Genomic DNA, 22,534 nt, shown 5'->3' with positions numbered 1-22,534 from the left:
GTCAATGTTTCTCTTATATATTTTTAACTGGGCTAACTGAACAAGCTGAAAACTCTTATACTCTAAAGTTATTAGTCCGTTTTCAACCAGACGCGTTGCGTAACGATAATTGAATAATAAAATAATATAAATTATTAAAATATTTATTTCTATTTAATTTTAAAATGTGTGTGGTTTTACAATCCGGTTCGGGTTTCGGAGATTCGTTTCTTGACGGGGGTTACATATATACTATTAATATTCCAAATAGAAAATATATAATTTTTTTAAACATATCTATTTTTTAACAATATATATAAAATAAAATATACCTAAAACCGGGTTCTCCGAAATAGAAAACAAAGCTTTCTTTAACACCACTTATTTCTCCTTTGTCCACGGAATAACGATTAGTTCCTCTTTGGTTTTTTCCTTCTCTGCATCGGTTTTCTTCCTGTTGTTTCTTTTTTTCTTTTTTTTTTTTGTGTAGAGGGTTCAACGATATTTTGAGGTTGCGTTTCGGGTACAGATTCAGCTATAGGGGACGTTTGCGATAAAGGAACAAGTGGTTGTTGTTGAGAGAGGTTTGGGATTTGTTGCGGAAAAAAATTGGGTAGTTTGCGAGAAGATGTGCATAAGCAGATATGTCGGCTAAGTTACCCGGATCTTGTAAAGAGGGGCGAGGTTGAGGCGAAGTAGTATTTTCGGTATTTCACCTACACCATACGGGTTGTTCAGATCGAAAGAACGGTTGTGGGGATGCATTTTTTTTTTTTTTTACAAAACTTGAGGGATTTTATAAATTTTGGAGTAGGGTAGAAGAGTATTTGGTAAACAAAAATGGTAGAAGAGTATTTGGTAAACAAAAATGGTGGAATGAGTTGGATTTTAAATAGGGAGTGTTATTTAATTTTTTTTAAAAAAAAGAGTCGTTGGGCCCAACGGTTATATGCCGCCCAACCACAACGCGCCACGTTAGGACCCTTAACCCCCCAGCGCCAGTGAAATTTCATGCGCCCCCTCTCCCACGCTGTCCTAAACACCGATTACGGGACGATGTAGCGGCGTGAGAGACCTCCACACCTCAATCATACTGTCCACTCTATATAGTCTAATACAAAAGAACTTGGATTAAATTAAGATTACCAAGATCAACCATTATATATTATATTATATATATATATATATATATATATATATATATATATATATATTATATAAAGGACCATGAATAGTAACTTTATTTTTATAATAATATATAGTTTTTTATTATTTTTTGTTTAATATATTATAATAGTTTATTATTATATTTAATTTTATTAACATATTTTTTCTTTTTTTCTTTTCTAAAACCATATATTTATTTTACCATTTTTTAATATTTTTTTTCTTTTTTAAAACATATATTAATTTATCGGTTAATTTGATACTTTTTTAATAACTTACGTTTATAACTTTTTTATAAAAACTTAAGTATGTAGTTGTGCTTGATTTTTTCCTTGACATTTTGTTATAGTTTTGTTAAAAACGAAGTTGTACTCAAAATAAAGGATTTATTTGGTATTATAAAACGACACGATGATAAACTGAAGCGTTCTAATCAGTGGCAGATTTAGAAAATCTGACAAGCCGTAACGTTTTATAAAAAAGCGGTAACGAAATCGAAAAAACTTCAAATTTTTACAAAATTTACACTAATTTTACACTACCGCCTGAGCGCCAAGCCGGGGGGTTTCCCCTTGTACCATGCTGGATCCGCCCCTGGTTCTAATGGTTTGTCTTTCTAAATAACATGCTTTATTTTCAAATCACGTTTGTTTTACATTATCATTTGCTCGATTTCGCAGCAACACGCGACATAAAAAAACTAGTATACACTATGTTTTGAAAAACAATTTAGATGTAAAACCGAGCCCTTAAAAAAACGGAAAACAACTTTGATAAAAGAAATATTAATAATACACACGAAGTTCTAAAAGAATGCGTTAGGAATTTATGTATGTTGTATGATTTGAAACATTAAATTAAATGATATATTAACCCACATGCCGTCTAACTGCCAATATCTCGTATCGTGGTATCTATCTATCTATATATAATATATATTCCTGTCGTTCCGCAACCACCAATTCATCGGCGACTTTTTGTGAGAATAATCTCAAATGGCGAGGAGACCGGACGACGAGTACGATTACTTATTCAAAGTCGTGTTGATCGGGGATTCAGGAGTTGGTAAATCCAATCTTCTTTCTCGATTCACCAGAAACGAGTTTTGTTTGGAATCTAAATCCACCATCGGCGTTGAATTCGCCACTCGCACACTTCAAGTAATCTCTCTCTCTTTCTCTCTAAATTTATGTTCATGTGTGTATTGTTTTGGATCTAGAATATATTGCTTAAAATGGATAGTTTAGTTTAGTTTTCGTGCGTGTTCTGTTTTGTTTGTTGAAGTTGAGTTTTTAGGGTTTGACCAAGTTATTTGATGAATGATGATTTATGTTGGTCAAAGTTAATGATTAGTTAAGTGATTCGGTAGTTATGGCGTATTGATGATATTTGGTATGAGGATTGTGAGTAATTATACCAATTTTGAGTATGCATAAACATTTGTACTTAACTACCTAGGCGCTTAGAGACATGTATCACGTTTATTACAATATATACAAGTGTTTATGCTATTTTTGTACTCTACTACTTAGACCATGCATAGTGGAAGACACCCCATCCTTGGGCATTTTGCGCCATGTGGCAGTCCAGTCAGCAATGGAGCATTATGGGGCGTTTTCTAAAATGGGTGTAGTGGGGATGTGGGCATTGTGTTACAATTAAATAAAAAAAACCCATCAATAAAATCTTATTGGCAAACAAAAAGGATATTAATTGTGATTGGCCAAAACAATATCAACTAGGCGTGGAATAAAGAACGCCAAAACCAATTTTAGGTTCAAAAATGCCCCTAGGGGCCGTATGTGGGCGTGGTTTTGTGAAAAAACGCCCAAATTTTGGGCCACTACGGATGGTCTTAGAACCTTTACTTGTGTGTACATGTATATGTATGTATAATTTATAAATATATACATGTATGTGTGTCAGTGTGTGTGTACATGGTGGCACATTCATTTCACAACCAAAAATATGTTACGGACTACGAAAAAAATTGCATACACTTGTGCAGAGTGCATGAATGATAATCAAAGTAGGGGGAAAGTGAAAATGAGAAGGTTGCATAACCGTCTCGTGTATCCAATAATCCAAATTTCCAATTCAAGACAATTGGTATAAGTGTATTGTGCGGTGTATCCATGGATCTGTATGTGTGGGGGTGTGTGTGTATAAACACATTATTGTTTCAACACATTAGTGTGTAGAGGTTCGTTCAATATAGATTAAATTTTTAGTAGAGGCATGCATAAACACCCGTACATAGTGCTTTGACTTGGATACATAAAGGGGTTATGTAAACAGCATAACTGTTTCTTTTTTCTCCCACTACATCTAGTCAGCACCACGTACAAGTTCTTGTGCAGTTCTCGCATTCTCTACTTAAATTTGGTCGTGCGTTGAATGTGCCTCATACGTGTATCAAGGCCTAATGATGAATCAATCAAACTAGCCTTCAAACAAACTATCCAACAATTGAAATTATAATACAAGCAAGAGTCATCACACATCTAAGTAAAATGTTTGATATTTTGAAACTGAATATTTAAAGTCAGAATAATGATTCTGTCATGTCTGGATAAAGTAATCCTACTTATTGGTCATTTCATGTTGCAATTATCTGTTTCTGACTATTCAAAACACATTTATCACTTTCAAAACACGCATCCAAACACCCCCTAGTGAAACGGGTGAAATAATTCCGTCATATGCTACAAAAAGAGACTTGTTTTGTAATGATGAATATAAATGTGATATTCAGGTAGAGGGAAAGACAGTGAAAGCTCAAATATGGGACACAGCAGGGCAAGAGCGATACCGGGCCATAACCAGTGCCTACTACAGGGGTGCCCTCGGGGCACTTCTGGTATACGACGTCACAAAACCGACAACTTTTGAAAATGTGAAGCGATGGCTAAAAGAACTGAGGGACCATGCAGACTCAAACATCGTGATCATGCTTATCGGCAACAAAACCGATCTTAAACATCTGAGGGCGGTTGGGACCGAGGATGCTCAAACATTTGCGGAATCGGAAGGTCTTTCGTTCATTGAAACGTCGGCTTTAGAAGCGGTTAATGTGGAGAAGGCTTTTCAGACAATTCTTGGTGAGATTTATAAGATAGTTAGCAAGAAAGCACTTGCTGCAGCCAATTCAGCAGCTAGCATCAAACAAGGAGAGACTTTAGTGGTTGGCGGACAGGAAGGGAATACCAAAACCAATTGTTGTTCTTCATTCTAATTTTTTTTTTTTTTTTTTTGTTTCAAATTGACTTATCTTGATTTCTGGTATGGTACATTTTGTAGCTTTTTTTTAGATGAAAAGAATAATTCCTACATTTTCTCAAAGTATTGTATATTATTGTGTGCCAAAACTTGTGTTTTGAGAAAATATTATATTTTGCAAGAATACACCGATTTTTTTTTCTTTCAAAATTCTAAGTTGTGTTATATTTTGCAAGTTGTTGATTCTGCTTTGGATTGTCCAATAGACTAATTTTGAGATGATTAGTAAAAACGATAAAATGTGGTCGATGTTAAACATTTGGTAACGGTTTAAACCAAAGATGATTTGTACACCACTAAGTTTACTTCATGTATTTATGTTTAATGATGTTTCTTTTAATATATTTTAGTGGAGTGCTCTAAAAGTTATATATTAACATCGATCACTTACTTTTATACTGAAACTGTAATGTACAATGTGCCTTATCGTATGAACGTACGAGATGTGAATTCCGCACGTTATAACCCCCATAACGAAAAACCTGCATGTTGTAAAATACCAAAGTCAGCATGTTGAAAAAAAATTCGAACGTTGTAAAAAGAACCGCATGTTGTAGAAAAAACCACATGAACAAAAATCCGCATGTTGTAATTGCATCTCGTACGCATTGTACGTTAAGACAAATTGTATCTTAGCCAACCCCTACTTTTATAATGAAATTTAATAATTACTTATTTATAAAATTAATAAAAATACCAGATACTTAATACTTTTATGTGCCATTTTGGGATGACACCAAATATGAGGAGAAAAAAGAGATGGAAGAGTTAAATAGAATGTTGCAGGGAAAGATGATACTAGCATGAAAGATGTATGGAAATGGAAAAGCAACAAGGATGGCAGTTTTTCGGTTAGAGTGGAACGGAAATCGCTGGCACAAAGTTTGGATTTAAATGCACCAGCAGAAGGAACAGACCGGTAGTACCCAAAGTGAGTATGTTTGTGACAACCGATAATTTTCGGGTTTTAATTACGCGAATAACAAACGTTTAGACTATTAAAAGTAATGTTTTAAGACGCACAACAACTTAAATAGGCCTATGGTATGCCTAGGAACGCCTATTTGACTCTACAGTACGCGAATGGTGATTTGCGGGAAATCTGCTGAATGTTAAACGGTAACGAACTGACACCGGACAAAATATTGACAACGTTGACAAATACGAGTTTCACATGTATAATTTATACATATGAATTTGATTTCGCGAAATTATCATGCTTTTGAACGTCACAAAACACATACGTGAACGAAAAACGCGACTGCAGGAACGCATAGACAACGAAATGGAAGCATCGGACACATGTATTACCTTAAAAACTGAAATATTATGAAATATTTAGCTTCGTAATCGAATCTTAATATCCGCGTCAAAATCGGATCGAAAAACGGATTAAAAACGACAAAAGAAGCATTTTACGTGATTTTTAACGCAACCGACGAACGAACGCACCAACGTCGACTACCGACACCATTTTACATGTTTTTGACCCTAAAGCAATATTATACGATGTTAGGATCTGAGTTTCAATTGTTTGCAAAAGTTTAAGATGAACAATGGTAGATGATAACAAATATGGAAATAATGCAGGGGAATGAAGATAAACTTTAATTCACAAACAATGGAATATTTGCTTTCATCATGAATACTTTGTACTGAATGATTGAATATTACAATGATTCACATATGCATGAATACAAACTCCCCCTCGGCCTTAGATCACTCAGTTTGCTCGTACAAAATGTTAAGTGTGTTAAGTGATGAATAGAACAGTACATGCACTGTTCTATTTATAGTACAGCGCAAACCACTGTGGAATCTATGCTGACGTAACCTAGACAATGACATCTAACAACTATAACAACCTCTAACATCTGCTATAAACAGAGACACTGTTACATTGAAAACACTGTTATTATCATCTGTTGATTCAACGTCTGATGAGCCTTATCCTCTGTTGAGCCTTAGTAGACCTTCTTCATCAGAATTTGTCTTCTATAATCAAAGGGTGATCAGACCTTTGCTTCCAGCAGACCTTAGTCTTCATCAGAGGTTTACTTGGGCAGACCTTGTGAATCAGCAGACTTTGTCTTCTAGCAGACCTTTGGTATCAACAGTTGTTTGATGCCTTTGCCATTGTGGGGAGAATGAATCCAAGCACTGTTATTGAAGGGCCAACTGATTGTAGATTGTTTTAGCTTTCAATCATCTGTACTTAAGGTGGATCCACATGAGCCAACAATCTCCCCCTAGAACAGATGATGCCAAAACCTTCTTTATTCTTGATCTTATTTCTCATCAACATCTCCCTGATTTGCCCTTTGAATTGTAATTCAAAGTCTAAGGAGATCATGTCTTCTTCATCATCCCTTTCAAGTTGAAGGTTCAAAAGATCTAGGAGGTCACATGCATTCAGACCATATGCATCCTCCATTTTTATCCTTTCAACATCACCATTTAATCTGAGCAAAGTCAATACGTGGGTGTCTTAGGATGACTTCCACTTTAGTATTTTTGGATCAGATGGTTTTCTTGGGACAAGACTTATTAAGGATGAGTTTGGTGATTGTGGTCAACTGATTAACTTTGTAAGTGTAACACCCCATGTTACAAAAGTCAAAGTCAAAGTACAAGTCAAAGTCAAAGTCAAAGGAAGAAAAGATTGCTAATTGCGATCTGTCACTCCTTGCTTAACTATTGATTGTACGTCAATGACTTGTAATCGAATCTTTTTATTTAATCGATTTAGTTGTATTATGTGGAGTATCTATTAATAATCGAGATCGCATGTTTTATCACTTTATCGCTAATCGCATCGCAATCGCATTCGCGACTTGAATTATAGGTTCTGTATATTGTTTTACGTGTGTGTGTTACTTATGTGTTACTTGTGCATGTTTACTTATTGTTTGGTGGTGATTAATCGAAACGCAATCGCAACTCTATCGCAACGCAACTTAATCGCAAACGCTAAACACAAGTTAATTAGGATGATTGTATGTTAGATATAGTATTTGTGTGACTATTTTCAATCTATCGCATCGCTTAATCGATACTCGCTTAAACGCATCGCAACGCTCGAAACCCGAAATGAAACGTCGAAACCTAACTCGCCGGACCACTTCGATCGAATGACCTTTCAATCGAATGGTCATCCTAACGGATGACCATCCGATCAGATGGCCATCCAATCGATGTGTCGTCCGATCCGACACCAGTGCACACTTTCCTCTTTTGGCAACCTATAAATACCCCTGTCACATCACCAACAGTGATGTGACAGCTCTCTCATTCGACCAGCACGCTCAAGCCCTCTTTTCTCCCGATTTCTCGCGATTCTTGTAAGTTTTCAACTCAAATCTTGTACATCTATGATCTATACACACTTCTTCATCATTTTCACCTTCGAATCTTAACTTTTAACCGTGAAATCAACGGATTTGAGGTGTTCTAGGATGATGTCATCATGGAGTTCTTATGAACTTCAAGTCTTGATCTCATTCCATCAAGAATAACTCAGATCTGAAGGATTTCCGCATGATTAAACATGATTTTTGCATAGATCTAAACATTTTCAAAGTTAAAAGGATTGAAAGATACTTTTCCAACTTTCTTTCAATTCTTTTACACTCAATGCACTCAAAACCGATAGGATCAGAGCTCATTCAGGTATTCTACTCATTTCTTAGTGAAGTGTCAGTCTGAGATCTGATTTCTATCAAAGAGACAACCGATTGCGGGTTGAACATGAACCACCGTCACGAACAGTAAACTGATTGGACTGGGGTGGTTCCCACTTCGATCGGACGACTTGGACTTGACGAGGTTCCGTTGTTTAATACGTTGTCATACCGTCTCGATCAAACCGCAAACTTTTCAAAATAATCAAGTTCAAGACGATCAGATCGTTGGGACGGGTTGCTGTCCGATCGGATTGCCATCCGATCGAACAACAATCCGATCAGATTGCACTTGAGCTTCCACACTTAAACATCTTCAAACTTTCAAAAGATCTGAAGGTCGAACGGATTGCCGTCCAATCGGTTTGCCATCCGATTGAACGAAAATCCGATCGGTTGACGTTTGGATCTCCAACACTTAACATTTTCATAATTTTCAAAGATCAACGGTTTCTAATGGATTGCCATCCGATCGGAAGACCATCCGATCGAATGACCATCCTGCTGTGAACTTGTTCTCCCTAGAAATGTCTTGCCAATCGGATTACTATCCGATCGAACGACCGTTCGATCGATCGACCTGAAGGGTAGAGATACTTCTCTGTTTTTAAAATGCTACAACAAAAACTTCAAAGCCATCATACACAAACACATCCTTCCCAAACGAATGTCAATCCAACCGAATGGCCATCCAATCGGATGACCATCCGAACGCATTGACATCCGATCGAATGACCATCCGTTCGGATTGCCATCCGATCGGATTACCATTCGTCACTTAGTCACTTTGCATCGTTTAACGCACCGTTATTCTCTTAAGCTATCGTTAGCTGTTCAGGCTACTCTCTCAGCACTCCCTTCAATCCAAGAGAGTGTTTATTTACTAAACACAATCTGTGAGTATACTTGAACCCTTTTTGCTTTACGCACTTTTGGGTGTTTGAAGAAACACTAGATAAATGGTCGGAACCGAGATATCTAGGGGGTTTGAATCCGCATAAAAGGTTAGTTCTCTCTCAATTGGTTCAGTAATAATCGAGCTCCTTCTCCGATGATTCTGCAAAACAAAGCACCGTTAGCCTCGTCAAGGGGAGAAGAGGGTTCTCTCCTTGACCCGACTCCGGTGTGAGAATAAGTATTTGAATGGAGAAGATAAAGGTATTTGAGTAGTGAAATTGGATCTGAATCTTTACCTGAAGAATTCTCCTATTTATAACCGAGAGTTTGGGAGGGAAAATCTGTTATTGAAAAGATAACGGAAGATGCCAACGCCGTAGCGGTTAATTTTCCTCCCGTTAAGTCTCTTTAATCTTTGTTAAGTTACTTTGATCTGACATAGATGCACACGGATTGTGACTTGATCTTATGGCTAGGGAGTTGCCACGTGGAAAGTGATCTTAGTGGAGATCATTCTTCAATCACATGCTATCGTTGTGATTTCAGGAATGTTTGTGATGATGACACGTGTCCAGACGGTTATAACCGTCTGGGTGGTGCACGATCGTATTTCTTCTAGAAGATTACTGCTGTAATCTGGTGTGACACCTTACAGTGTGCACACAGCTGGACGGATCCCAGTCTGGGTAAAATAATATCCAAGTCTGGATATTTGGGTGGACATTTTGGTCTCAGGGTTTTTGACCCTTTGTTAAATGGAAGGCGGCGCAAGGGTTCAGTTTTCCCTTTGGGCGCGCGACTATCGCTTGTTAGTTTCTTTCTTCCTTCTGCAAGACCAATGCGCGGCCGCGCAAGGTTAGAAAGGTTGAAAGGTCGGTTTGGTGGTATGGTCCCATATCTTTGTGGGATTTTTGGGACCTTACCCCTTCAAGTCCCCCCAGTCTAGTGTTGTACTTATGCAAATAAGTGGAGCACTGGACTTAGGAGAGAGATGGTTTTTGAGCGCGAAAAAATGAGAAATCTTCTATGAGAAGACTCTATTTTATTTTGGGGATTTTGGAAATCTTTTGTCTTTATATGATGGTACAGCTAGGACTGTAAGTCAAGCTGACATTGTCAGGTATATGCTGCTATTCGTGCCTTTCACGCGCGTGTGCAAACGCGTGTGTACTTTTCCTGCTCTTTTGAAGGACTGTGATATCCGAGAAAATTGCTGTGACAGTTCCCGATGCTTATTTATATAACGTTTGGGTAACCTCCTAGTGCCATCATTGTTCTGTTGAAACTTTTTCCCCTACCTTTCTTTTCTTGAGAAATCCATCATTCCTCTTTTTATGTCGACCGGAGAAAATCAAGAAGGTCTTGCTGAAGAGATGTCTACTGAACTTCCACCATTGAAGTGGCCGAGGGGGTCTTTTGACGGTTTGATGCGAAATCTTAAGTTTCCGGAAAGTTGGGGTGCTCTGTACCCTGAAGAAGGGCAGACAGCGGCAGATGCTCTGTCTGGGTACATCACTCTTTTCTGGGATTTCTTCTGTGATGGCAACTTCCGTTTGCCTGCAATGACGTTTCTTCTTGACATCCTTACATTTTATAATATTCATCTTTCTCAACTGCATCCTATTGGTATGGTCAGGGTTCGACATTTTGAGTTCGTGTGTCGGACTATGAATATTGAGCCGACCGTTCCTCGATTTAGGGTTTTTCACCAAATGCACTGTACCCAGGGGTTTTACTCTTCTGTTCAGAGGGCTACTGCAAAGAAGATTTTGCTCAATCCTCCGAAATCCTTCCATGATTGGAAACAGAAATTTTTCTTTATTAAGGCCGGAGTGATTCCGGTGAGGATGGTGTTGAGGGGAAAAGAGGATGTTCCTATTGAAACACTCCGGACCCCTTCTGATGAAACTTGGTACCAGGATCTGAAGGAGGTACCTAATATTGCTTTACCAGAGAAAGCCCTTATCGGAGCTGGGATGAGTTTAAACTGGAAGATGGATCGGGACGACAAGCCTGTATACACAGAGGGGGGGGCATGGTACGGTTTAAGTTCTTTTTTTTTTTTGAGCCTGTCTGTTTTTTCTTGCAGTTGTTTCACTGTATGTTGTTGCCTACAAAAGAGAAGGGGGAGAATGGGTACCATTAAGAAAAATCCTGATGAAGAATTTTGGTATGATCGTATTGCAAGGAATTTTTCTCTTCCGCGGGACGCGGATTTGTCTGATCCTCCTGCCGCTGGCGCAGGTAAGATTGTGTGTGTTGTCCGTCTAATCTTTTTACTCGTGCCTTAATTGTTCTTTGCGCTTTGTAGGTGAGTTGTCAAATTTGGGCGTAGGCCCTGAGAGGAAAAGGCGCGCTACGGCTAGTAATGTTGCGCCCAAGAAAGGTGATGCGGGAAAGACTCAATCTTTCAAAGTTAAAAATGTTGAGAAGAAAGGTATGCGCCATTCTTCTGACAAGTGTGATTATGTGATGGTTTCTGATACTTTGGAGGGTCTTACGCCTGCAATTACTATTCGGCGACCGAAACCAGAGCCGAAAGATTCCGCTGACATTCCTCCATCCAACCCAGATGATCCAATTGACTTGGAATCTAGTCCTGAGCATTTGGTGCAGAGAGGAGCAAGCAAGAGAAAACAAACTGATACGAACGCGGAGGATCAGCCTCCTAAGAAGATTCAAAGAAAGAAGATTACTCGAAGGGGGAATCTTGATGCTCTTGTTACGGAATCTGTTCCTGGTAAGCAGCATCTTCTCTTGTTTCCTTTTTATGGGTTAAATTTTTATGGATTTTTACTTTTACAGTAATTCCTGTTGCTCCAGCTCCCACCAATGTTCAAGCCGTGGTGCATGAAGAACTTCCTCCTACTCCTCCGCACGCTTCTGCAACTGTTCAATCGGACGCTGCAGAAGGCGCTGATGACGATGCGGAGAAGCCTGTTGAAATTTAGAGGTCTGCTGATGCGGGCCTAGGTAAGACGGATGATACGGATAATCCTTCGGCTCCTGAGGTAGTTACTCAAGATCAAGGGAGAGGGTCAACCAAAAAAATTCCTAGTCCTGCTCCTTCAGATACTACACCGGAGCATATTGAGAAGACAACAGTAGAACAAGACTCATCAGCCGATGTTAGTAAGCAATCTCCTATCCATCCAGAGGAAACTTTGGGAGATTATTATTATCGGAGCTATTCGGAGAAGGATGCTGCTGACCCTCATGCTCCTGTCTGGAACTTGAAGAAAGGAGATAATCGAGCTCCTTCTCCGATGATTCTGCAAAACAAAGCACCGTTAGCCTCGTCAAGGGGAGAAGAGGGTTCTCTCCTTGACCCGACTCCGGTGTGAGAATAAGTATTTGAATGGAGAAGATAAAGGTATTTGAGTAGTGAAATTGGATCTGAATCTTTACCTGAAGAATTCTCCTATTTATAACCGATAGTTTGGGAGGGAAAATCTGTTATTGAAAAGATAACGGAAGATGCCAACGCCGTAGCGGTTAATTTTCCTCCCGTTAAGTCTCTTTAATCTTTGTTAAGTTACTTTGATCTGACATAGATGCACACAGATTGTGACTTGATCTTATGGCTAGGGAGTTGCCACGTGGAAAGTGATCTTAGTGGAGATCATTCTTCAATCACATGCTATCGTTGTGATTTCAGGAATGTTTGTGATGATGACACGTGTCCAGACGGTTATAACCGTCTGGGTGGTGCACGATCGTATTTCTTCTAGAAGATTACTGCTGTAATCTGGTGTGACACCTTACAGTGTGCACACAGCTGGACGGATCCCAGTCTGGGTAAAATAATATCCAAGTCTGGATATTTGGGTGGACATTTTGGTCTCAGGGTTTTTGACCCTTTGTTAAATGGAAGGCGGCGCAAGGGTTCAGTTTTCCCTTTGGGCTCGCGACTATCGCTTGTAAGTTTCTTTCTTCCTTCTGCAAGACCAACGCGCGGCCGCGCAAGGTTAGAAAGGTTGAAAGGTCGGTTTGGTGGTATGGTCCCATATCTTTGTGGGATTTTTGGGACCTTACCCCTTCAGTGTTACATATGTTACTTATCCAAATCACAATCGACAGACAACGCAAACACTATTTATACGCTGACTGTTATTGCATGTTACGTGTTATTCGATGAATGCTTGTATGTTATGTTTACACAGTGATTGTTGCCTGACACCTTAGCAACGATAGTACTATTGGACTCAGCACCTATCGTGGACAGGGGTTGTTAAGGGCTTTACTTCACGTGTCCCAGTGAGGATATATGTTGCACATTCTACAACTCACAGTCACGTTTGTGCATATTTCATTGTCGATAACCTACTAGCCTTCACTTTGCTACATGTTACATGCTGGTTATGCGTAAACGATTTCGAATACTATTATCCTACTATATTTGTATGCTCACCTTTACACTATGTGTATTGACCTCTATTTTAACGTATGTGATAGGTGTTTAGGATGCTTATGTTTTGCCGCTATATGAGAATCAAGCTAGGATGGAGTCTTAGAAACAAACCTAAATAAAATCTGAGTTGTCGGAATGGATATTTGTCTATGAGAACCTCGTCTGTAATAACTGTTTTTATTTTATATGTTTGTGGTATGGGACATGAACCTTTAATATATTATGATTAATAGTTGTTATGGATTCTAGTGGACAATATGTTTCGCTCAGTGCCGCGCCCTGATGATTCCGCCATCAGTTGGGGTGTGACACTAAGAGTTTCCTTGAGTTTAGCAGCAAGTAAATCAGCAGCATGATCAGTTTGAAACTCAAGCTGACACCTTATTGCCTCTTTTCTGTATACTTCAAACCTCTGCTTATCTTCCTCATCAGTCTACATTTGCATTTTTAATTGTTTTAAGGCATTTGCGGATAAAGCAGATGTTGAGAGAAGCTTTTTGGAGGCTTAGGTCTGTTGAGACATGCCAACAGTGGTTGTAGGATAGATTGCTTTTGAGGAACATTGGGATCTTTGGCTCTAAGCTCTTCCAGCTTTTTGTAGGTCTCCACTATATTGAGTTTTGACCATCTGGCAATTGATCTAGCTGAACCATAATCAGCAGCCACAAGCTTTGCTCTCATTCTCTTAAGTTTCAATGCCTCATCCGGATCCACTTGCTTGGCTTTCTTCCAATTGGGTGGAGTTGGCTTTATTGAGGGATCGTTGATCATTTTTGTAATTCTTTCAATTTCCTCCCTGAGAGCATCTGATGACCAGTCTTTAAATTGAGCCATGGTTGCTTTGTAAGGCTTGTGCTTCATTATGTAACCACATGTGGTGGTTGTATTTGTTTTGATAATAGAAGACTCCACATCAGAAACAAATGCCCTTTTTTCTTGGTTCTGGGGACTTCCCACTGGATCAGGGTTACAGTTGTAGCCTCAACAGTGGTTTCCTTCAATGAGGTCTTAATTATGTAACCACTGTCCAACTGATAACCAATGGGTTCAACAGTTGTAGTGGCTGCTCCACTTGAACTACCACCAAGAGTTTCGTAAAACTCAAGGGGTGTAACCTCCTCAACTGTTTGTGGAATAGCATATTGAATTGGTTCAGACACAGTCATTTGTTGGGTTATACTCTTAGTAATGTGTGGGTGAGAGGGATTGTTCTGAGTCTGAATTTCAATTGCTTCAAACAGAGGTAAGATTGTTGGTGGAATTTGGGGAGAGGGTTGTGGTGTAGAAAGCGACATTGCCCTGGGAGAGGGGCTTTTAAGAATATTTTCAAATGAAAGGTCTGCTTCATGATGTGGTGTCCCTGTGCTTACAACATGATCCCTTTGTGAGGATACATGAGGAGTTTGGATGGGTTGAGATCTTTCCAACAGCTGTGAGGAAGTAGCAGCAGTGGGTTCAAGTGACATTTGTGTTGTCACCGGGTTAACCTATGGGATCTCATCTTCTACAGGACCCTTTTTATTTTGTTTGGTTTTGGTGGGCCTTTTGGATTGGACAGGTTTCTTTTTGGTTTTGGCTGGTGTGGGTTTCACAACACCGGTTGTGGTGTCATGATCACCAGGAGCAGTGAGCTCAACAACAGAGGTTTGAGCAACAGATGTGGACTCATCTAAAATAGGCACGTCCCCATTTGCTTGTGTTTTGGAAACATTTGACTCTTTAGCCATAAGGCGAGTAAAGGTTTCAGAAGTAAGACTCTTTATTTGAAAAGCTACACCTTGTTGAAAATCTTTTTGTGAAACTTGCTTTGTAGGTATTAGCTTAATAGTCTAGGGTACATCAAAAAATCATTATTCGCCCCCTTTTGAACATTCCTCACATTTGTGACCAGATCAGTAAACAGTGTTGGGAGTAATTAAAATCAGAGTTTGTTAAAATAGCATAACCCAAGTACTGAATATTATGTGGTACTTCATTGAAAGTAGTGGTCTTAGCAGAAAGACATGTCAAGAGAGTATGGAAAAAGAATTTCATTGGAGCAGGGAAGTTTGATTTATAAATAGTAACTCCCTTTAATTGACCTTCATACCCCCTTTCAATGTATTCTGTGTCAAGTTCTTGTTTTTCAAAAGAGGTCTTCCCTGTCAGGTTATTCAACCCAAATGTTGTTGATATAGTGTTCCTCTGACTTTGGAAGTTATAGCATAAGGGACTTTCTTTTGTGATTGAATTTCAGCATTTGCCCCAAAAATCGCGGAGTGTATCTAGATAGATTGGAGCATTGGCACTAAGAATTGTTTTGTATTTTGTAAGAACATCAATTATTAAGTGATAGGTAGTATTTTTTGCTATTTTCTCAAAGATGGGAAGATAGTTGTGGGGATGTTTGATTGTCAAAGCCATGGTTGGAGAAGAAATTTGCGTATGGTTGAAGAAGAAGGTTTGGAGAAGAAGATGGAAACCGCTTTTGTGAATTTGAATTCGAGACGGCAGTAAAGCTTTGTTTGGGGATGAAACAGGGTTTTATAAAGTGAAAAGGTGAATGCTGACGTGTCAGCGGTTACAAAGATCTGACGGCTAACATCTATCCACGTGGCAACCTCTGTTGGAATAATGGAGGACATTTGTTTGGAAACTACTATTGGGTAACAATAGTGGTTGGGAACAGTGAAATGAACAGTGGCTAATTTTAGTTTATCAGTGGATAGACATCAGTGGTTGCGACCAACAGTTGTTTGATCAACAGTGGTCCAAGCAGTGGTAAATGAAAACAAAGGATACCTTTCAGCAGTGGATGAATTTTTAGCCAATCGGAGGTTTGAAAACAGTAGTTATGGACAAACTTTTAAGGATTTATGAAAAATTTTCACTTTAAGCTATTTTTAAGTATGTATTTTTGATTTTCTGAAAACATTTTAATGCTTTTTATTCATGGAAAACAAAGTTTTACCTTTTAATCCATGTTAAGCATGCCAATCCTAGAGATCAAGCTTTCAAAGGTAGATGTGTCTAAAGATTTTGTCAACACATCTGCCAGCTGATCCTTAGTGGGAACATGATGCAGAGAAATCAAACATTTTTCATCGCAATCCCTCACAAATTGATGTCTGATGTCAATATGTTTGGTGGTTGAATGGGATACTGGATTTTTAATGATGTTTTCAGCTGCTTGACTGTCTAACATGAGTGGAGTCTTTAAAGCAGTTACACCAAAATCCAGCAATTGATTTTGAAGCCACAACAGTTGGGTTGTACAGCTTGCAGTAGCAATGTATTCAACTTCAGCAGTGGATGCGGAAACAGCTGCTTGCTTATTGCTTTTCCAAGATACTAAGCGATTGCCTAGAAATTGACACCCTTGTTGATGCCCGGAATGTCTGTTGACTGCGTCTACAAAAAGTCTGAAGTCAAGATTGGTTTACAGGGGGTCAAAGTGTAAATATTAAGATGAGTTAACTGCCATTTTCGTCCCTGTGGTTTGGTCACTTTGGCCATTTCAGTCCATTTTTCAAAAATGCGCCATTTTCGTCCCCCACGTTCTGGAAAGGTGCCATTTCAGTCCAAAAATCATAACCCAGTTAAGTCAGTTAGTAAATAAGGACTGATTGTGTAAATTTGTAACATAAAGGACTGATTGTGTAAATTTGTAACACCACCACCACTAGCCCTGCCACCACCACCACTCCGCTGCCACCACCACCACCACCGCCACCACCGCCACACCGCCACCACAGCCACACCGCCACCACAGCCACCACCGCCACCACAGCCACTGCCACCACCACCACCGCCGCCACCACAGCCACACCGCCACCACAGCCACTGCCACCACCGCCACCACCGCGACTACGGGATCTTGTGCGATTATCTTTGGCTTGTGCGATCAAGAGTTCATCATCATCGTCAATCATCACGTTGATCATCATCAACAGTTCTTCGAACCACCATTCCATACATAACCCGACCTGCTACCATGACTGAAAGAATTGAAATGGTGAAGATGGAGGTTTCAAAACGGAAGATGGAGGTGAACGGAGATGATGGTAAGATGACGGAGAAGTGAAGTTGCAAGTTTCGATGACGGATACATGAAGTTGCAGGTTCCGGAAACACTTCAGATTCATAACGGCTACCACAGCCCTGCCACCACCACCACTCCGCTGCCACCACCACCACTGCCATCACCACTACCACACACTCTCTGTTTCTGTCGATCTGGGTCGAATTGAACGGACATCTGAAGTTCCTTAGATCCCCACAAACATTTTACACCCCTCACAATGCTCAAACACATCGATTTTAGCCGGAACCGAACCTGCAACTTCGCCAGAATCTTCACAGTGGCCGGAATCAGTCAACACGTCGTTCCAGCCGTTAACGGTTCGTTTTTCTTGTTCCGGTTCATTCGTTTATACTTGTACAATGTTTGCACCAGGTTAATTGGAATATAACCTGATTTTGGTCGTTAATTTGAGCCATTGACTTTCCTGTTTGACCTTCTGTTGACCGATTTGGGGGAGATGACACTGTTGACATCTGTGAGAGTGGTGGTGGCAGCGGAGTGGTGGTGGTGGCAGGGCTGTGGTGGCAGTGGTGGCAGGGCTGTGGCGGTGGTGGCAGGGCTGTGGCGGTGGTGGCAGGGCTGTGGCGGTGGTGGCAGGGCTGTGGTGGCGGTGGCGGCAGCGGAGTGGTGGTGGTGGCGGGGGCTGTGGTGGTGGTGGTGGCGGTGGTGGTGGCGGTGGTGGTGGTGGCAGCGGAGTGGTGGTGGTGGCAGGGCTAGTGGTGGTGGTGTTTAATATTTACTTAAATGGTCCTTTATGTTACAAATTTACACAATCAGTCCTTATTTACTAACTGACTTAACTGGGTTATGATTTTTGGACTGAAATGGCACCTTTCCAGAACGTGGGGGACGAAAATGGCGCATTTTTGAAAAATGGACTGAAATGGCCAAAGTGACCAAACCACAGGGACGAAAATGGCAGTTAACTCTATTAAGATAGATTGATGCAGGATCGTTTTTTTGTCATTGTCTTAGTCTTGGACCGCTTTTAGGGCATTATTATGGATCGCTTATAGGACAAGGGTTCTAGATCGCTCATATGGTCTGTCATATAAGCGACCCAAGATATCTATAAATAGGCAGGAGCGGTTCATTTGTTGTAACAGTGTATGTGTGTGCTACGGTGCTGAAACTCTGCCAAATTTTCATCAGAAAGCAATAGAAAGATAAGGAATTGAAAGGATAAGCTGTTGTAACTTCATTTACGTTAATTCCGCCTTCGTACATGAAGATGAACTACCTTGACTGACTTTTAGGGTCATAGAACGGTCCAACAAGTGGTATCAGAGCTCAGGACAAGGAGTTCATACTACGACAGCATAGATCTGCAGAAATCTCTCTTTTCTACTTACTTTCTCTCATACTTTTATCAGTTTCTAGTGGTTTCAACGGTCAAAATTGTCTGAAATTCGAGTATAACGTGTAAAACACACTATTAACAAACCCTGGAAAGAATCAGGTGAAAATACGGACTAAAATTGGTAAAAACAGGCTAAAAACAATGGATCGCCTTTTCGGACATTAGAACCGCTTATCCGGACATTTCTTGGATCGCTCGAAATTTATCCTTTGGATCGCTCATAGAAACCAATTTGGATCGCTTTTTCAGACAATATTCAGTTTGGATCGCTCGAACGGACGTTACTTAGACCGCTCGAACGATCATAGTCTGGACCGCTCGAACGATCTCGATCGTTCATTTGACATTGCTGAACCGCTCGAACGGGCACATTCTGGTCCGCTCGAACTAACATAGTAGGCTCGCTTTTCTGACATTTGTGAACCGCTCGAGAGGTTATAGTTGGGTTCGCTTATTTGAACCTAACCTGATTCGCTTTTCTGTCAGTTGCACAGATAGGCTCGCTTTTGTGGTTCTATTGTTTTTCAAAATCAAAAATTTTTCTAAGTGTTGTCTGATTTTTCAGGTACGTTCATGATGGATGATATGTTCTTGAATCCATTTAGCGATATGTACGCATTCACGGGAAGTTCAGGAAACAACGATTCGACATCGAACAATACGAACGAGAATCAACCAAAAGAGAAAAAGAAAGAAGCTTGGGAGTCTGAAAGCGCATTTGGAACGTTTAACAAACCTCCTAAGTTGATGGCTATAGGAGACTACAGCAGGTGGGCAACAAAGTTCGAAGATTGGCTAATGGCATTCGCTTTCCCCAGTTGGAAGAGTATGAAAAACGGTTATGCTGATGGAAAGAAAAATGGTGAAGCTTTAAGAAATTCTGAAGAAATTGATCTTTTTGTAGCTGAACAAAAGTGTGTAGCTTTATTGTTTCAATCAGTTCGGGAGGATATCATTTCACTGATAGATTACACCAATGCTAAAGATTTGTGGAAAAAGCTCGAAACGAAGTGTATTGGAAGTAATGAGATTATAAAAAATAAGAAGAAACTGCTTAAAAAAGAGTTTGACATGTTTAGTTGTCTTAAGAATGAATCAGTGTGCAAAATGATTGAACGGTTCGGTCATCTAAAGCTGGAACTGGCACGACATGATATTAAGTATCCTCCGGAAGAACTTGTTGATAAACTGTTTGATTCATTACCTGATGATATGGATTGGAGGTATTATGCGTTGATGTTAAAAAACACTATTGCTCCAGCAAAATTGACTCCAGATGTGGTGATTGAAAGACTTGAAAGCCATGAGCTAGAGTTGAAGAAAACATACAAAGTTAATCACTCATCCTATCAGCAAAACTTGGATCTTTATTATCCAAAGAGTTTGATGCCGAAAGCTACTTCTCCGAAAACTGCATTTTCTGCTGAGAATGTTTCTTCAGCAAACACAGAAAGTCAAAGCAGTTCAAACAATGGAAGCCATAGTGGGTATCACAGTGGATCTACGTCTTATGACAAACGTGCTGATGCAAAGTTTTCATGCAACATCGCGATAGATCTGAAGAACGCACAGAATTTTGATGAGGAGTCGGCCAAGCAACAAATGGTTTTTCTGGCGTCTGTGCTAGAATCTTATGAAGGGTTGGTAGCTGGTAAGATCGGGAATACAAATCTGACAAAGGAAGATTACGATCAGATAGACCCCGAAGAAATGGAACTGATCGATATTCGTTGGGCAATGGCAAGTGCAGTTCGACGTGCACAACGCTTTATGGAGATTACTGGGAGGAAAACGATCGGTGGTCCATCTACAAAGTTAGGGTTCGATAAATCCAAAGTGACGTGTTTTAAATGTAAGCAGAAGGGTCACTTCAAGCGTGAATGTAGAAACGCATACGTTGATGAATCAGAGAATCCATTTCGTGACGATTATTACAAAAAGGCAATCTACTATCAAAATAAATCCGAGCCGCCTAGATTGAAGCAGCAGGAAGAGAATAGAGACAAATCGAGGGCATTAGCTGTGATTTATGACGATGAGGGGTACGATTGGAGTAAAGAAGTTCTACCAGAAGATGATGCGGTGGGTTACGCATTCATGGCAAGTCATGATGAACCCATTCCGTGGAAGGATGATCGTACGGAGGAACAGAAGTATAAATATCGGAAGATGGTTGCTGAAGCCAAAATCATCAGACTGTCTAGTGTCTATCTGGAAGCTAAAAGAGCAAACAGATGGGATCCAGACAGAGAATGTTATCTTGATAGATATGGCAACATCGCGGTTGATGACAGAAAGATAGATATTGAAGCCATCATTCAGGAGTACAAAGAAGATGATGAATATTGGCAGCACAAGTGGTGGGGAACACCAACATCAAAGATGATTGAAGAAGAGAAAGAGAGAAAGGAGAAAGAAGAGAAAGAGAGAAAAGAGAAAGAGATGAAAGAAAAAGAAGAACTTGAGAAAGTAAAGAAAGTTGATACCGGTCTGATCGATACTACACAGGAGTTGACAGCTGAGAACCTGGGAAATATGGCTGACAAAGTGCTAGCTGCAAAAGCACTTGAGGTAGATTTTGTTTCTGTTACTGAGTCAAAGAATCAGGTTAGTCAAAACAAGTCAACGAATGTGTCAGGTAACAAAGTTGGGGGTAATGCTGATTGCAAAAGTTGCACCAAACAATGCAATTTTTGTGGCACTGTCACGTACCTAAACGGTGAGAAAATCAAGAATCTAACAACTAAAGTTGGAAAGCTTGAGGATCAGATTCTTGAACGTGACACAAAATTAAAATCTTCAACTGAACAAGTAAATGAATTAACGACTGAATGTAAGAAAATTAAAGCTGAAAATGACAAAGTATTTCTTGAGCACCGACAAATTTCTGAAAAATTTGAAAAATTAAAAACCGTTGTCAAAGATAGTGATGATCGAAATGGAAAAACAACTAAAGAAAATGAACATCTAAGAGCTGTTTTGAGATTAAAAGAAGAATCAATTAACAAACAACTGGATGAAATTGCTAAACTAAAACTTAAAGTTCAAGAAATTGAAATTGAAAATGAAACAATTCAGTTGAAATTAAACAGCTATAGCTCAGCTAGCTTTGTTTTGCAGCATATTGTTCCCAAACCTATAGGGAAAAACAAAGCTGGTGAGGATGTGTTTTCTGATGGAACGGGTGTAGGGTTTCACAAAGTTCCACCGCCAATTTTAGACAACTACATGAAAAAGCAGTCTAGTTTGGTGGAAATTGAGGAAGAAAGTGATGTTACACTTCCTGAGAACATTGATGTCACGTTCACGTCTTCCAATAAAGAGGGTGTCCAAAATGATGTGGTAAAAAGTGTGGTAGACAAAGTGCTTAAACCGGATTGTGACACTTCTGAGGAGGATGGGTGTTTTCTAGATAAATACATTCCGAAGCAAAAGTCCAAAAACAACTTACATGATGAATCTGATCTTGTCATGTACAAGATGTCGGGATCGGATAAGTTGTTTTCGGATTCTGAGTTTCCATTAGAGAATGTTAATTTGAACAAATTGACAAATGTTTTCAAACTGGTCGAAGTCGAGTTGTCAGCAGTGAACGATCTGAGTCGAAAGAAAGAGAGGGTTTACAACAAGAAAACTGTTTATCCACCACGTTTTTACAATAACAACAGAAACAACTGGTCGGGTGGTTATCAGGGGGT

The 22,534-nt window shown here is 39.6% G+C and overlaps 1 protein-coding gene across 1 annotated transcript; it reads left to right on the top strand.

The window, feature by feature from the left end:
* Nucleotides 1-2,000: 2,000 nt before the first annotated feature.
* Nucleotides 2,001-4,551, top strand: LOC110865301 (ras-related protein RABA2a). The gene is made up of 2 exons (XM_022114546.2): nt 2,001-2,306; nt 3,902-4,551. Exons 1-2 carry the CDS (start codon nt 2,142-2,144, stop codon nt 4,379-4,381), a joined length of 645 nt encoding a protein of 214 aa, XP_021970238.1. The 5' UTR covers nt 2,001-2,141; the 3' UTR covers nt 4,382-4,551.
* Nucleotides 4,552-22,534: the final 17,983 nt, after the last annotated feature.

Source organism: Helianthus annuus, chromosome 6, assembly GCF_002127325.2.
Source record: "Helianthus annuus cultivar XRQ/B chromosome 6, HanXRQr2.0-SUNRISE, whole genome shotgun sequence".
Lineage (NCBI taxonomy): Eukaryota > Viridiplantae > Streptophyta > Magnoliopsida > Asterales > Asteraceae > Helianthus > Helianthus annuus.
The sequence above is the reverse complement of the archived record's forward strand: the minus strand, read 5'-3'. Positions and strand labels throughout refer to the sequence as shown.